The following is a 16510-nucleotide window of genomic DNA, read 5'->3' as shown; positions in this document are numbered from 1 at the left end:
ACCCCAGCTTTTTTTTCATTTCCATTTGCCTGGAAGATATTTTTCCATCCCTTCACTCTCAGTCTGTGTGTGTCCCTTGTTTTGAGGTGGGTCTCCTGTAGACAGCATATATATGGGTCATTCAGCCACTCGATATCTTTTGATTGGTGCATTCAGTCCATTTACATTCAAGGTTATTATTGATAGGTACTTGTTTGTAGCCATTTTTATTTTTTGTGCCTATGTTCCTTCTTCCCTTTTTATTTCTTCTTTTTACAACAGTCCCTTTAGCATTTTTTTCCATTGCTGGCTTGGTAGTGATAAACTTCCTTAAGCTTTTTTTTTTTTTGGTCTGTGAATTTTTTGATTTCCCCTTCTTTTTTGAATGATAGCCTTGCTGGATAGAGTATGCTTGGACTCAGTTCCCTGGCCTGCATCACTTTGTATACTTCCTTCCATTCCTTTCTAGTCTGATGTGTTTCTGTTGAGAAATCATTTGATAATCTAATGGGAGATCCCTTGTAGGTAACTCTCTCCCTCTCTCTTGCAGCCTTTAAGATTCTCTCTTTGTCATTAACATTTGCCATCATAATTATGATGTGTCTTGGTGTGGGTCTTTTTGGGTTCATCTTGTTTCGGACTCTCTGTGCTTGTGTAACTTTCTTCTTCCCCAAAACAGGGAAGTTTCCTGACATTATTTCTTCAAGTAGGTTTTCTAACCCTTGCTCTTCTTTTTGTAATTCTGGCATCCCTATTATACATATGTTGCTTCATTTTATTGTAGTTGATTTCTAATATTGTGCCATTGTGATCAGAGAAGATGTTTGATATGATTTCAATCTTCTTGAATTTGGAGACTTTGATTGTGACCCAATATGTGGTCTATCTTTAAAAATGTCCCATGTACACTTGAGAAGAATGTATATTCTGTAGCTTTGTGGTGAAGTGTTCTTACGTAAGTTGTTGATTGTCTCATCCATCCGGTTTATGAACTGTATGACCCTTATTCTGAATTCTTTTTCTGACAAATTGCATGCCTTCATTTTATTTAGTTCCTTTTCTGGTGATTCCTCCTTTTCTTTCCTTTGGATGTTGTTTCATTGTCTCCTCATTTTTGCTCTCACTGAAGGATCTAGGCGTTGAGTTGCACTGGGCCTGTGACTACAGTGGCAGGCTTGGTGGCAGGTTGTACGGTCACCAGGACCGGGGTTGATGCATTGGGCTTAGCTGCTCATTCTTAGTTGTGGCACCCAGGGTTGCTGCATCAGGTTTTTTGTGGGCTAGTGCACTCGTGGCATCTGGGGTTGCTCTGTAAGGCTTGGCTTTTCACGTGCAGAAGGGGCTCCCAGGGTTGCTGCGAAGGCTTGGCTCCCAGGGTTGTTATGTATGGCTTGGCTCCCAGGGTTGCTGCGTAAGGCTTGGCTGTTTTCACGTGGACAGGGCGCTCAGGGTTGATTCATGAGGCTTGGCTGTTCGCATACGGACAGGGCACCCAGGTTGCTGCATAAGGCTTCACAGTTTGCACGCTCAAGCTGAGTTCTTGCTGCCACTTCTATTTTCTCTGTCTCTTTCTATCTTCTTCAATTAAATTCATTCTAAATATTCTATAGTAAATAGAAAACATTATAAAAGCAAATAGCTTTTAAAGGATTATGTGATGGGCTTTCTTATTTAATAATATAAGTAGATTTTTTTATATATCTTTTGGCATCTTTGGTACTCTTATTTCCTGATTCTTTTTTTAACTTTTTTTTATTGCTTAAAATATTACAAAGAGTAGTACATTTGTCTCCTTTTTTATTTCCCGATTCTTGACTTTAGTTCAGAGAAAATGTTGCCCACTCTCCTTAGAAATGTAGACCACTATTACTGTTGGAATTTTAAAATATCTTTCAATAAGTTGGGAATTTATTTAAAACTAGAGGCTCGATGCAGAAATTTGTGCACAGAGCGGGGGTGGTACCTCAGCCCAGCCTGCAACCTCTCGCAATCTGGGACCCCTCAGGAGATTTCCAGCAGTCGGACATCCCTCTCGCAATCTGGGACTGCTGGCTCCTAACCACTGGCTTGCCTGCCTGCCTGGTCACCCTTAACCCCTCTGCCTGCCTACATGATCACCCCTAACCACTTGTCTGCCTGATTGCCTCATCACCCCTAACCACTTGCCTGCCTGCCTGATCACCCCGAACCACTGCCTGCCTGATCACCCCTAACTGCTCATCTGCCTACTTGATCACCCCTAACCACCTCTGCATTGGCCCCCGCCGCTGTGGTTTTGTCTGGAAGGATGTCCAGAAGGACATCTGGAAGGACATCCAGAAGGTCATTTGGCTGTTCAGTCTAATTATCATATTACTCTTTTATAATTATAGATAATATTTATTTCAGTATTTTTCAAATACAATCATGAGTTTGAGTTTGAATTATAAAATATTGTACCATACAACTAGTTTTAGACACTGTGCAGATACTTTAAGAGAATTTAATATTAATAGATAGTCACTATCAATAGGGTACATGATACATATCCACAAAAATATCTGTGAACTAAGAATGGTCTTTCCTACTAATCGTTTTAATTTTTTAACCTACATGAGAGGAAAAACCATTATAATTTTATAATAGTAATTTTAATAGTCAGGCATTAATTTTAAATTACTAATACTAAAACATTCTACATAGTAGGCCAATGCAGTTAATTGCCTGAGCTACTTAGATTCATCTGTAGTGACTAAGTTCTAAACACACAAAAAGTCTGAGACTCCAACCAAAATAGACAGGCTATTAATAGACCAGACACCAACAGATTTTATTCAGTGAAGTTCTAATTTGATCTTACCAATTTAAACCCAGTATACCTAGGATGAGTCCTGAACTTCTGTCATCTGCTTTCTGCATCATATCCATTCCTTGACACTTCTTTTAAAATACATATGTGTGTATTTTTATTGATTTTCAAGAGAGGAAAGGAGAAGGAGGATAGAAACATCAATGAGAGAGAATTATTGATTGGCTCCCTCTTGCATGCCCCCTTCTGGGGATTGAGCCTGAAACCTGGGCATGTGCCCTGACCAGGAATTGAACCATGACTTCCTGGTTCATGGGTTGACACTCAACCACTGAGACACACTGACTGGACTGGGCTGGGCTTCTTGACACTTCTTGACTCTTCTTGACTGAATTCCCAATCTTGATCTCCATTATAGATAGTTTTGTACAGCTATCTTTATTTTATCTATTTGTGTTTGTGCATTTGCATTTTTTTGCTAAAACTGAAGTTCTCAGAAACTTAGCCTTCAGGGCTAAAGTTTTAATAGGTAGGCTAGCTAGCTCTTGCCACCCCCCACAAAATCCTTGGGGTCTTGTACTCATGGGATTGAATGCCTGGATTCCAAATACTATGTCCTGATTGATATTCAGCATCATCCTTCTGAGGTTCAGATACATCTGTGTGATGGTTAATTTTATGTATCAATTTGACTGGGCCACAGGATGCTGGGTGTGTACATGAGGATGTTTCCAGAAAACATTTGCATTTGAATTAGTGAAGTGAGTAATAAAAAGAACGTAGATGAATCTCTAGAAAGCTACACTGAGTGAAGAAGCCAGTCTAGAAAGTTACATACTAAATTATTTTATTTATATGAACATATGACATGCTTAAAATAAATAAAAAATTATAGAATGGGAGAACAGATTAGTGGTTGTCAGTGATAAAGGATGGGAGGAAGCAGATGTGGCTATAGAAGGGCAACTTGACAGATCCTTGTGGAGATGGAAATGTTCTGTATTTTACAGCATCAGTGTTAATATTCTGATTATGATACTCTACTATAGTTTTGAGGATAATACCTCTACAACATCTTTGCAAGACATTACCTTTGGGGAAAATTAGGTAAAGGGTACATAAAAATTATTTATTTCAACTGCATCTGAATCTACTATCTCATATTAATTGTTGAAATTTTTAATCGCATTACAAAAAACATATACACACAAAATTTTGGGATTAGATCTTTGATGTCCTGATGGGTTTGGCTCCTTATCTCTCATGTTCCTAGATCTCTGCTTACTGTCCTAACAAATATTATTTAAATGAATCACAGAGTGGGGTTTTTTTAAATGGCTTTGAGAAATTTGGAAATCTTTCGATGATTCTGAAATATAGCATTATGGAGTTACTCCTAATAAAGTATAACAATGATATTTCATCTTCCATTTCAGCAGCCTGAAATCTTTTGGCACTCATCAACACTTTAGATAAGATTGTGAAGGTACTAAAGCTATTAGGAAAAAACACTGTTTCTTCTTTTATATGATTATTTCTTTCCTGATTCTCTTAATGCAATACATGTTAAATAGTATCATGTAATAAATGCCAATTTTAATTTTTCCCCTTAAAGCGATTTATTTTTCTGATAATGTACACACCCAAGAGCTTCTATTAAGGCTCATAAAAGTCAATAAGGACAGAAAAGGCATTCACAATATTAATAGCTCGGTCTTAAAAAGAAATAAAAATTTTTACCAAGTCTGCCAACTCAGGCCAGATAGAAATTTAAACTTAAAGAATTTAGACATTTCTTCCAAAACAGATTTTTTATTCTTTGCACCCTCTACATTGTGTCTATTATGGAAAAATTTCTGAAGAAACACAAAAGAATTCTTTGTGTTCTGAGTAAGAAAGGAATAGCTGTGGTTTGTGGTTAATGACAGCTTACTTGTGCAACTTCAAAAACCATGTAATTGTCATGAATTTACTCACAAGTATTGCATAAAATAAGTCTATAAATTTTGTTATAGTTGAGATTGGGTCTATTAACCATTGCCTAAATATTTTTATTTTTATGCAGTTTTTTAAATCAGTATAGTTCCCAGAAAAAAAAAATATTTTCTTAATATTTTCTATAGAAAAGATATGTTTAAAATAAAACATCTTGAAATAAGTTCCAAAAAAATTTTAATTTTTCAGAATAAACAACTGACTATTACCTGGTGATGATTATTTTGCATCAAAAACTATTAAATGCAAATTGGTAAGGGAACATGAAGCTAGGGTATTTACTGAGAAAAGGGGGATAAGAAGGAAAACTTTTTGGAGAAGCTACCGCTTAAGATGGGTCTTAAGAAAAGCAATGAGCATGAACTAAAAAGAATCACAAAGTATTCTTTGTTGAATGTAACACCAGATCTGTGCCATCAAAATGCAGACATTCACAACGTACCCAGGAGTGCCAAGCTAGAAACTTCCCGAACTGAAAGTGCTAATCCTAAATATTAACTTCCTGTCCAATGTGTATTCTCAAAAGGGCCCCTTAGAAACATAAGGATAGCATTTCAAAAGCTTAAGACAGGTTATCACTTACATTGTCCACTGCTCACTACATCAAAGAGCTGTCTAAATATACTCCTCAGTACGTGTCTGTCCTCTCTTCATTGCAGTAGTCTTTTCTACTGCTGCCAAAGCTTAAGATCAATTATGGCTAAGTCATAAGAAAAGCATATATATTACCAAATAAAAAGAAATATTTCGATTTTTCATGTCTCTTAAAATTGCATAAAGGTAAAAACAAACAACAACAAAAAATTGAAGCACAGTTCTACCTTAAAATATACTACCTGCATATACAACTGGTTATTTAAGTTTAGCCAACATAAAAGTTTAATTGATTAAATGTTAAAATCTTTTAGATTTTTTTAATCTTCAAAGTTAAAATGATGAACATATTGAAATATTTACATCACTCTGAGGAATGATATATGATATTTAATATCTAACTATAGATTCAATCTAATTAGAAGCTTAAAGAAAACTATTTATTCTTAAATATGTAGCCAGGTGACTAATCAAAGCCTGCAGTGAATGAAGGATTCAGATTTTATCAACCACAATCCAGGTCCAAACTCTATTCCTTTGCCTTCTAATGCAGACCAGTCATATTAATGCTCTAGAGTAGCTTTTTTTTTAAAGTAAAAGTAATTTCCTGATTAAATTTGTCATCAGCTGTTCCCATTCCCCTATCACCCCTCTATGCTAAGTGACTTTTCTTGGTGCATTAATGTTCTCTGCCATAACACTTATCACATAATATCAAATTGTCTACTTAGTTATATATCTCTTCCACTGCACTCCAGGTTCATTGAGGGCAGGGGCCTTGTCTATTCTTTGATTCCTGGTCCATGGAAGAAGACAATGCACATTGGCTGGGCTGTTTTTTAAAACTGCTTTGTCTTATCCATTAATGGAATCTCATTTCTAGCAGGAGCAGTGTTATTGGGGGGGGGTCACTTTCTTTATGCTCTATAAACAGAGTATCTTGGGTTACAGCGTTGACTCCTTGATTCAGAGGTAAATCCAGAGGAGTTCCAGCCTTTGAGTGTATGCCAAGGGACTTAAAAGGAAGGAAACACAGTGACTCAGACCAAAGGAGTGACAGTTAATGTCATTTCCCCATTCATTGTACATGTCTGTCTTCCACCAATCCAAGTGATAGTTATTCTATTAGGTTCTGGGATAATACAACTACTAAAAGTAAGTTATAAGTCAGAAACATTTCTTTCCTTTAGCAAGTCATGCATCAATAAAGAAATCCTCAAAGAAAGAAGAAAGTTCTGCAATCATAGAAGGGTTCCTAAATAATTTGTTCTTAAATTATAGGAATTAAAATTTTTTAGTCAAGTTAAATGATTTTATTTCCCAAAATCTTAATGTGGTTTGATATATTTTACCAACCACAAAAAGCTCAAAATTAAACTCTAAAGGTACCATGCTGAACAAAACTTGGCTTCTGGAAGGCAGTTATGAAGGATTAGATGGAAATATGCTACCTTCCTGGTTTAGTAGGTGTGGTGCATGTCTACTCATAGTCCATCTGACTGACAAATTGCTCCTGACTTTTTGTCCAGACAGGTTGACTCTCTGGTAAAGGATTCTTTTGTCTCCCTGGTTTGTTGTGTAACCTAATGTAAGAGTGTGTAACTATAATTGGTATATGGAACTGGATACTCCCTCCTGGATTTATAGAAACCCAAGATCATAATAAAATGAACCTACATTGACACTTATAGTATTTAATTTATAGAGCAACTAGAGCTGGGTGGGTTTTTTTTTTATTGATTTCAGAGAGGAAGGGAAAGGGAGGGAGAGATAGAAACATCAACGATGAGAGAGAATTATTGATTGGCTGCCTCCTGCATGCCCCCCGCCCCCACTGGGAATTGAGCCCAAAACCCAGTGTGCCCTGATTAGGAATGGAATCGTGACATCCTGGTTCATAGGTTGACACTCAACCACTGAGCCATTATCAGTCAGGCTAGAGATTCTTTTGGGAAGAGAAACACTTAAAGAGAAATGTCTAGTTGACTTACAGTTTTCAGCATCTGGAATGTGCACATTATCATGATTCAGTTGTTCACCCTCTCCTTGCACATCTCCCTTATAAATCAAACAGGTTTACAATTTTGCAGGGATGTGGAATTTTGCAGACAATTTTTCAGAATTTTCTGCAGTAAATCTCATCCTGTAATGTTCCCTAGTTGCTAGAAATGATTAGACGTTGTTAAAGTCTGCCTTATTACTAAAGTAAAAATAAAAATTGTTATCCAAAATGAATGGAAAACAAATATCATATTTAATTAAATGTTCTGAATAATTGAAACATTACACAAAGAGTATTAATTTTAAAAATATCAAACTCACAAAATTAGTTATTTTAGAAAACTTGAGAAATTTTAGACAGAAAAATGAGTACTAAGATTTTGTTCTTTATGCTAATCTATAAACACAGAAATTATATAATGAAGATTGAATAAATAATTATGCCTACATAAAAATCTATTCCCCACAGAAAAGTATTTAATATTAATTACTATCAAAATAATATGTTTATAAATATAAATATTTCCATTTTCTTTTCCCTTGACTTTTAGACATAGAAATGTCGACAGCAGAAAATCTTCTTAATACCTGTAAGTTCATCAACAAATACTTATTTTCTTGTGAATCTTAATTTCTTGGATGGCAAAAAGACTTCCACTGGAGAGTCAGTGTGGTATCCATAAAGGTGTAATGGGAAGCCTGCTTTTAGAAACTTGTGTGAAGGTGACTGAAGTTGGCCCTAAAATAACTGATATCATGGATTTAAAATGAGGAACACTACCACGTGCCATAATGGCACAGGGGATCTAGGGTTAATTAAGCACTTAAAATCTAAAACCAGCTACCTCTTCAGTATTACCTATCAGTTTTGAGACCCAGATCTGCTACTTACCACTGTATAAATTTATATAGATTATTTAACCTTGAAGCCTTTAGTTCCAAGTTGTTGTAAAGAAAAAAGAATGTAGCACAAGTAAAGTACTTACAAGAATTAAAATACTCCTCCATTTTCCAACTGCATATCTGTGTGAAACCAGATTTTCTTCATATAGTTTAACCAAAACAATATATAACAGTAGATTGAAACAAGAAGCAGATATAAGAAATTCAGCCATCTTTTATTAAGACAGACTTTCAAAATGTAAAACAATGCTACTCTCTTTCCCTAAATTATATTGTTTTGAAAATATACTTTTTTTAAATAAAAATATCTAATTTATACTTTTAAAAAGAGAGTACATAGCTCATAATAAGCACTTAATAGATGTCAGCTGTTAGATTTTCTACTCTGCCTATGAAAAATTCAGGTTTAGGAACTCACTATGGAATTCTGACCCTACAAGCCAAGCTTAGTGTGCTAACAAGTAGAGTGCCTTACGTGCTGGCCAAGGCTTTCTGCTCCCATCTCCTAATAGCTGCTCTGATAAAGGTGATCTCTGGTTGCTACAACCTGGCTGTCAGCAGAAATACTGCTCCTATCTGGGGAGTGAGACCAATTGGGGTAGCTGGATTAGAGGAATCTCCCCCCAGAGACAGGTGACACTGACCCTGGTGGCTCTTATTATCCTTCAATCACAGCATAATTATTTCTGAGCAACCTGGGCAAAAGTTCAACACAAAGCTGTATTACTTTTCTCTCTGATATATTTTGGCTGGACAATCCTCAAGCAACTTAATAAGACATCTTAAATCACTTATTCCAATTAAAACTTTAGTACTGATGTGATCAAAATCTACAACTAGGAATTTGTCAGGTTAGTAGAGGAGAGGTAGTCAAGACGCAAATAAAAGCAGTGGTAAAAAAGAGATCTGCAAATTTATTCATTCCCCAGCTAGAACACTAAACAGCCAGCTAGATCAGTAATCTGAATTTGACTTGGCCTCTCTGAGATTTTGATTGTACCTTAGATAAAAGGGGAGAAAGAAGAGGTTGGCAAGCAAAACCAAACAAGGTTAAAGAAAAAATAAAGTTTTGAAACATGATATAAAGTCTTTAAAGCGCAGCAATAGGTGATGTTTCTGAAAGTAGCCAGAGAACCATTATATTCTAAAATCTTTGAAATTTACCTTCTGACCTCTTTTAACACAACAAAAGCAAGGTGCCCTGTAAGATCTCAGCAAGGTAATAGCAAGGTAATACTGAAGAGGTAGCAGCTGAAAGCTTAACAGAGAGCTCAGAATGGCAGTTTATGAATAATTATGAATGAGATTAAAATGCTGAGTAAGAGCAGAAACAGGGAAGTTAGAGTCACCCAGGGGAGTTTCCCCTAGCTCACAGAGAAGCATCTTTGTTTTTATATTCCTCTCAAGGAAGTTGAATAAAAGCTGATTTCCTTTAGGAGTTGTCCAAACAGAAGGGAGGATAGGGAAGAACCATTATACCTTTGGGTTCTGGATTGTTTGTTTTATCCTCTGTAGGGACCATGATTAAGGAGTAGAAAGAAAGAGGAAAAGGCAAGGGAGTTACATTCAATGAGTCAATGTGGGAGCTCTCCCATCAAAAATAGCAATCACAAAGGCTCTGTTTCAGCTAAGTGGTTTTTATGAAGAGGATGCCTTAACAAATGAAGTTTGGGTTGTATCAAACAGAACAATCTGGAATCGGAAGCAATATACATACTTGAGGACTTTAGAGGACTAGTGAAGGCCTTTTAAAAGGTCTACGTGTCCCTCCCCTGTGCTTCTCATTCCTTTCCACCCTCAGGAAAAAATATCTCATGACACATCTTGTCACGTATAATTAACAACATCCCTGTAAAGCAATTGACCATCTAACCTTTCCGATTAATTTAAATCTCATTCTTGACATAAACTCCTTTCTCTAACTCAGAGTTTATCAACTTTAACACTATTGACATTATGGGCCAGATAATTCTTTGTTTCAGGGACAGTCCTGTATATCATAAAATTTTAGCAACATTCCTGACCTCTACCCACTAGATACCAATACCCCCACCCCCAATTATTACAACCAAAAATGTCTCCAGCCAGATATTGCCAAATTTCTCCTGGGGATGGAGGGTGGTGTGCAAACTGTCCCTGATCAAGCGCCACTACTTTAATCTATGCCCACAGTGTTGATTATGGCAAGTTTTTGGCACTCTCTAAATGCTTAGGAACATTACACATTACAGAAAAGGGTTTTGCAGTCAAATATCATGTTTATTCCAAGATGTCTCATGAATTAGTAGACTAGACAGACTACATTTCTACAAACATTTCTTGAGTACCTTGTATATAGTAGATTCTCTGGGATAGCTTATGGAGATACATTTTTTTAAAGATACAGTTTCTGCCCTCTAAAAAATATTTATTAGTAAGACTGACAATATTTAAAAGATACCATAAACTGTTAAGGTATAAGCTCGGTGCTTCATTTGGAGTAACATGAGATAGTCAAAAGAATCAGAGAAAGAGAGTCAGACAGATAAAATAACAGTGAAGTCGTTCTATTATTGCAGATTTGCTTTAAAGACTTAAGAATCTATGCTAAGGAAATAAGCCAGTCAGAGAAAGACAAATACTATATGATCTCACTTATATGTAGGATCTAATGAACAAAATAAAACTGACAAACAAAATAGAAGCAGAGGCATAGATACATGGAACATACTGACAGCTGTCAGAGGGGAATGGAGGGGACTAGATGAAAGAAGATGAAGGGAGTAGCCAAATAACATATATGCATAACCCATACACTCAGACAACAGTGTGGTGATGACCAGAGGAAAAAGGAATTGGGGATGGATAAGGGCTAGCAAAGGTGGAGGAATGGGGATATCTGTAAAAATGTCAACAATAAAAATAAAGTTATATTAATAAATCATAAATTTTTTTTAAAGAGTCTAGCAGTTTATCTGAAGCTAAATTGACATGAAAGTGGTCTTGATTCAGAGAAGCATATAATTTTGAGAATATCCTCATGTGTTATTCCTTTTATCCAGATATTATGTATTGTAACTTGAGTATGAACACTTTTTTGTCTACTCTTTCTCTCATAAATATCTCATTCATATTCACATTCATTCACTCTTTACTATGAATGTTTCATAGCAATCATTACTCTAAACAACTGCTCATGAAATTAAAAGGCACACATTTCCCTATGCAACTTCATAGCTGGTTATACAATTATTATCTTCCAATTTCAAATATTAATTTCACTTAGCCCTTACAACAGGCAAGGCCACACAGACACAGAGAAAGTGTATGTGAGTGATGAGGTTGGGGAAGGAAGATGTCAATTTATTTTGAATGCTCAGGAAATCTCATGTCAGTAGTAAGTTAGTCCTAACTTTTCCAAGACTGTCTGTTGAGTTTTTCCTTAATTCATAGTTAACAGTGAAATGTATTATGGGGGATTTGTTTACTAGAGCAATGTATGCATAAGCAATATGAATATCATTATACGCTAATGAGCTCTATTTTGAGCAGGTTGTGGACTGCGAACAATAACTTTCTCTGGCAACAGAATAGCAGGGGGCACAGATGCCGAGGAAGGGGAATGGCCCTGGCAAGCTAGCCTTCAACAGAACAGTGTCCACCGATGTGGAGCCACTCTGATTAGTAACTATTGGCTTGTCACTGCTGCTCACTGTTTCATAAGGTAAGCTCTGGACCACATAAAGGCTTCAAAGCACTCAAGTACCTAAAAGTTTGATACATATCTTTCAAGAATATGGCCATACACAGCACCTCCCACTGTTTAATATTGTACAGTCTTAAAATTACTTATTGAATTATTAATTTAAAAATAGATATATTCAGGCTAATGCAGATTTGTCAGCAGTGACTTATGGACATTTTAAGTCAAAAAAAATTCTTTATGTGTGTCCTTGTTGTTGTTATTTGGGGAGGGGGGCTACCTGTGATTTCAAAGATATTTAGCAGCATTCCTGTCCTCTACCTACCAAATGCCAATAGCATTCCCTCAGGATTGACAAGCAAAAATGTCTCCAGATAATACCAAATGTGTCCTGGAGGATAAAATAGCCCTCAGTTGCAAATCACTAAGCTAGATTCACTTAATTTAATTTTATAAAGAAACTCTAAATCCCAAATTGAACATAAGTCTTCTATTTCTCATCATTATTACATTTGGTCTTACTTAATAGGTATTTGAATTCATGCTGTATCCTCCCATATATATTATAGCCCTATTTGAAATGATTATTTCTTTAAAGGATATATTATTACACCGAAGTTTGCCTTTTTTTTTCTAAAAGCTTTTTTACCTCTTTGTTTGATGGTTCATTTCAATAATTTCTATTGGCTTTATAGAGCATTTATATATTTTCTTTTTAAACAAAAATTCCTCTCAAACTTGAGAGCTTAAAAATGTCCCAGAGTTCTAATTTTCAATGCTTAATATACAAACTCTTAATTAACAAGTAATGGTACCATGCCCTAGCCAGTTTGGCTCAGTGGATAGAGCGTCCACCTGCCGACTGAAGGGTCCTAGATTCAATTCCAGCCAAGAGCACATGGCTGAGTTGTGGGCTCTCATCTCCAGTAGGTGGTGTGCAGGAAGCAGCCGATCAATGATTCTCTCTCTTCATTGATGTTTCTCTCTCTCTCCTTCTGCCTTTCTCTCTAAAATCAATAAAGAAATATATAAAAAATACAAGCAATGGTATCTTGGTTGATTAGCACATAAAATATCTTCCTATTTATAGTTATAACTAGAGGCCCAGTGCACAGATTTGTGTACCAGTGAGGTCCCTCCGCCTGGCCTGAGGGAACGGGCCAAAACTGGCTCTCCAACATCCCCTGAGGTGTCTTGGATTGTGAGAGGGCACAGGCCAGGCCAAGGGACCCCACCGGGGCACAATCAGGCGGGGGAGGCCTGTCTACCCAATCCAATCAGCCAGACCCCAGCAGCAAGCTAATCTACCAGTCTGAGTGTCTACCCCGTGGTGGTCAGTGTGTGTCATAGAGACCAGTTGAACAGTTGAATGAATGGTCAGACACATAGCATATTAGGCTTTTATTATATAGGATGATTATATAAGAGGATTTAGATACTTCCTTAATTTCTATGTTTACTCTGTCCCATAGGCTTGCCCACTTTTTATTTAATCTTTTTACCATGTGTTGTCATAGTAATCTATTTAAATCACTCTTGAGTCTTTTCTGGAAAAGAACAAGAATAAAATGTAGTTTTTATGGGTTATCTTTTAAAATATACCTTATTCAGTTATTCAGAATCTAACCATCTTGTTATTTTTTAATTTTTCTCATACATATAGCTTTATTTTTGTATGCTTATATGTACTATAGAAATTCAAAATATATCTAATTATTTTCAGAAGCATACAATATTAATAAATAAATTTATTTCCTTTAGGAACAATGATCCCCAAAAATGGAATGTTAGTTTTGGGCTTCTTTTAAGTGACCCACAAGCACAACGAAAAATCAAGAATATTATAATTCATGAGGACTACCATTACCCTGCACACGAGAATGACATTGCTGTCGTGAATCTTTCTTCACCAATATTATATACAAGCAACATTCGAAGAGTATGTCTTCCAGAAGCTAATTATACATTCCCACCCAATTCAGATGTGGTGGTCACTGGATGGGGAACATCAAAGACTGATGGTGAGTTTCTAACCCTCCTCCATTACATGACTTTATTTTTAGGAATTAAAAAACAATACTCCCTAAAACAAACTAAACCTAAGAAAGACTTTCTCTGCATCATTTTAGAAAGAATAATGTGCAATAGATTGAAAATTATCCTCAACAACTTTCATACAAAACTACAGTTTCATAGAGCTATCTAATCTAATAAAAGAGAAACATGCAAATTGAACGCACCTCCTCTACGCCCCCAAGACACACCCACCAGCCAATCAGAGTGACTATATGCAAATTAACCCAACCAAGATGGCGGCTGGCAGCCACAGAGCTGGAGCAAGCAGGAAGCTTGATTGCCCAGGCAATGGAGGAAGCCAAGCTTCCCTCCTGCCCTGGCTGGCTGTGGCCTCTGGTCAAGGCAACAAAGTTTCAATTATAGAAGATAAATAAATCCCAGATACCTGCTTCCAGCCAGCCTCCACTGGGAGCTTGGGTGGCTGGGGGCTGTAGCCAGCCTGCAAACAGCCATCAGCACCTCACCCAGGCTGACCAGGCACCCCAGCAGGACCCCCCACCCTGAAGGGGGTGTGGCCAGCCTGAAAACGGCCCTCAGCCCCTCACCCAGGCTGGCCAGGCACCCTAGTGGGGACCCCCACCCTGAAGGGGTTGTGGCCATCCTGCAAACAGCCATCAGCCCCTCACCCAGGATGGCCAGGCACCCCAGCAGGACCCCCACCCTGAAGGGGCTGTGGCCAACCTGCAAACAGCCATAAGCCTCTCACCCAGGCTGGCCCCACTCTCATGGGGTGAGGGTCCCTACTGGGGGGCTTGGCCAGCCTGCAAACTGCCATCAGCACCTCACCCAGGATAACCAGGCACCCCAGCAGGACCCCCCACCCTGAAGGGGGTGTGGCCAGCCTGAAAACGGCCCTCAGCCCCTCACCCAGGCTGGCCAGGCACCCTAGTGGGGACCCCCACCCTGAAGGGGTTGTGGCCATCCTGCAAACAGCCATCAGCCCCTCACCCAGGATGGCCAGGCACCCCAGCAGGACCCCCACCCTGAAGGGGCTGTGGCCAACCTGCAAACAGCCATAAGCCTCTCACCCAGGCTGGCCCCACTCTCATGGGGTGAGGGTCCCTACTGGGGGGCTTGGCCAGCCTGCAAACTGCCATCAGCACCTCACCCAGGATAACCAGGCACCCCAGCAGGACCCCCCACCCTGAAGGGGGTGTGGCCAGCCTGAAAACGGCACTCAGCCCCTCACCCAGGCTGGCCAGGCACTCCAGTGGGGACCCCCACCCTGAAGGGGGTGTGGCCAGTCTGAAAACGGCCCTCAGCCCCTCACCCAGGCTGGTCAAGCACCCCAGCTGGACCCCCACCCTGATCCGGGACACCCTTCAGGGCAAACCAGCTGGCCCCCACCCATGCACTAGGCCTCTATCCTATATAATAAATGGGTAATATGCAAATTGACCCTAACAGCAGAATGACTGGGAATGACTGGGAATGACTGGTCACTATAATACACACTGACCACCAAGGGGCAGATGCTCAATGCAGGAGCTGCCCCCTGGTGGTCAGTGCACTCCCACTGGGGGAGCTCTGCTCAGCCACAAGCCAGGCTGACAGCTGCCAGTACAGCAGTGGTGGTGGGAGCCTCTCCTGCCTCCTCAGCAGCGCTAAGGATGTCTGACTGCAGCTTAGGCCTGCTCCCCGCTGGCAAGTGGATATCCCCCGAGGGCTCCCAGGCTGCCAGAGGGATGTCTGATTGCCAGCTTAGGGCCAATCCCCCAGGGAGCAGGCCTAAGCCAGTAGGTGGACATCCCCCGAGGGGTCCCAAACTGTGAGAGGGCACAGGCCAGGCTGAGGGACTCCCCCCCCAGTGCACAAATTTTTGTGCACTGGGCCTCTAGTTTACTATAATTTCCCTTAACAATGGCAGTTTTTATAGAAATATATTACTTGAATAAGTAATTCATTTTCCTCCATTTCATTCATTCATTAATTAATTCATTCAAAAAACATTTATATTCATTATCAGCTTTGTTTCAAGTGGATTGGAGATATTAATAAATTAAATAAACAAATATTCTTGTCCTCATAAAGCTTACATTCTTAGCAAAGAAAAATAGATAATAATCATAAAATATAATCAATAAGTACATTACACAGCATGTTTTGTGCAGGTGAGGACCATAGAAAAAATAAGGACTACAGAGGACTGGGCAATTCTGATGGAGTGAAATGAGTAGCCCTCTGTGATAAGGTAATACCTGAGCAAAGACCATTTAAACATGTGCATCCTGATGACCCTTATAATGTAAATATTTAGTGGCTAGTTATATTCATAAATGCATTTGAAAGCAGAAGAAAATGAACCTAAAATTATTTCTAAGATTCAGAATTATGGTAACAGCAGAAAATCTTTTAAAAGATCATAAAATGTATGTTCTGGAATATGAATTTTTCATTTTGTTTTATAGGGTATACATATCCTATCTAATAATAGACAAACATGGTAATTGACCGTACCTTCACTACGCTTCCCATTGGCTAATCAGGGCGAT

The 16510-nt window shown here is 38.4% G+C and overlaps 1 protein-coding gene across 1 annotated transcript in view; it reads left to right on the top strand.

The window, feature by feature from the left end:
- The window catches only part of LOC102240135 (transmembrane protease serine 11D-like), a 50708-nt gene that overhangs the window by 24935 nt on the left and 9263 nt on the right, over positions 1–16510 (top strand). Inside the window, exons 6-8 of the mRNA XM_014541789.1 lie at positions 7909–7947; positions 11792–11963; positions 13704–13963. Of these exons, the coding sequence (XP_014397275.1) occupies positions 7909–7947; positions 11792–11963; positions 13704–13963 (471 nt within the window). The remainder of the gene's footprint in view (positions 1–7908; positions 7948–11791; positions 11964–13703; positions 13964–16510) is intronic.

This window comes from Myotis brandtii, unplaced genomic scaffold, assembly GCF_000412655.1.
Source record: "Myotis brandtii unplaced genomic scaffold, ASM41265v1 scaffold28, whole genome shotgun sequence".
Taxonomy (NCBI): Eukaryota; Metazoa; Chordata; class Mammalia; order Chiroptera; family Vespertilionidae; genus Myotis; species Myotis brandtii.
This window is presented reverse-complemented; position numbering and strand designations above follow the sequence as displayed.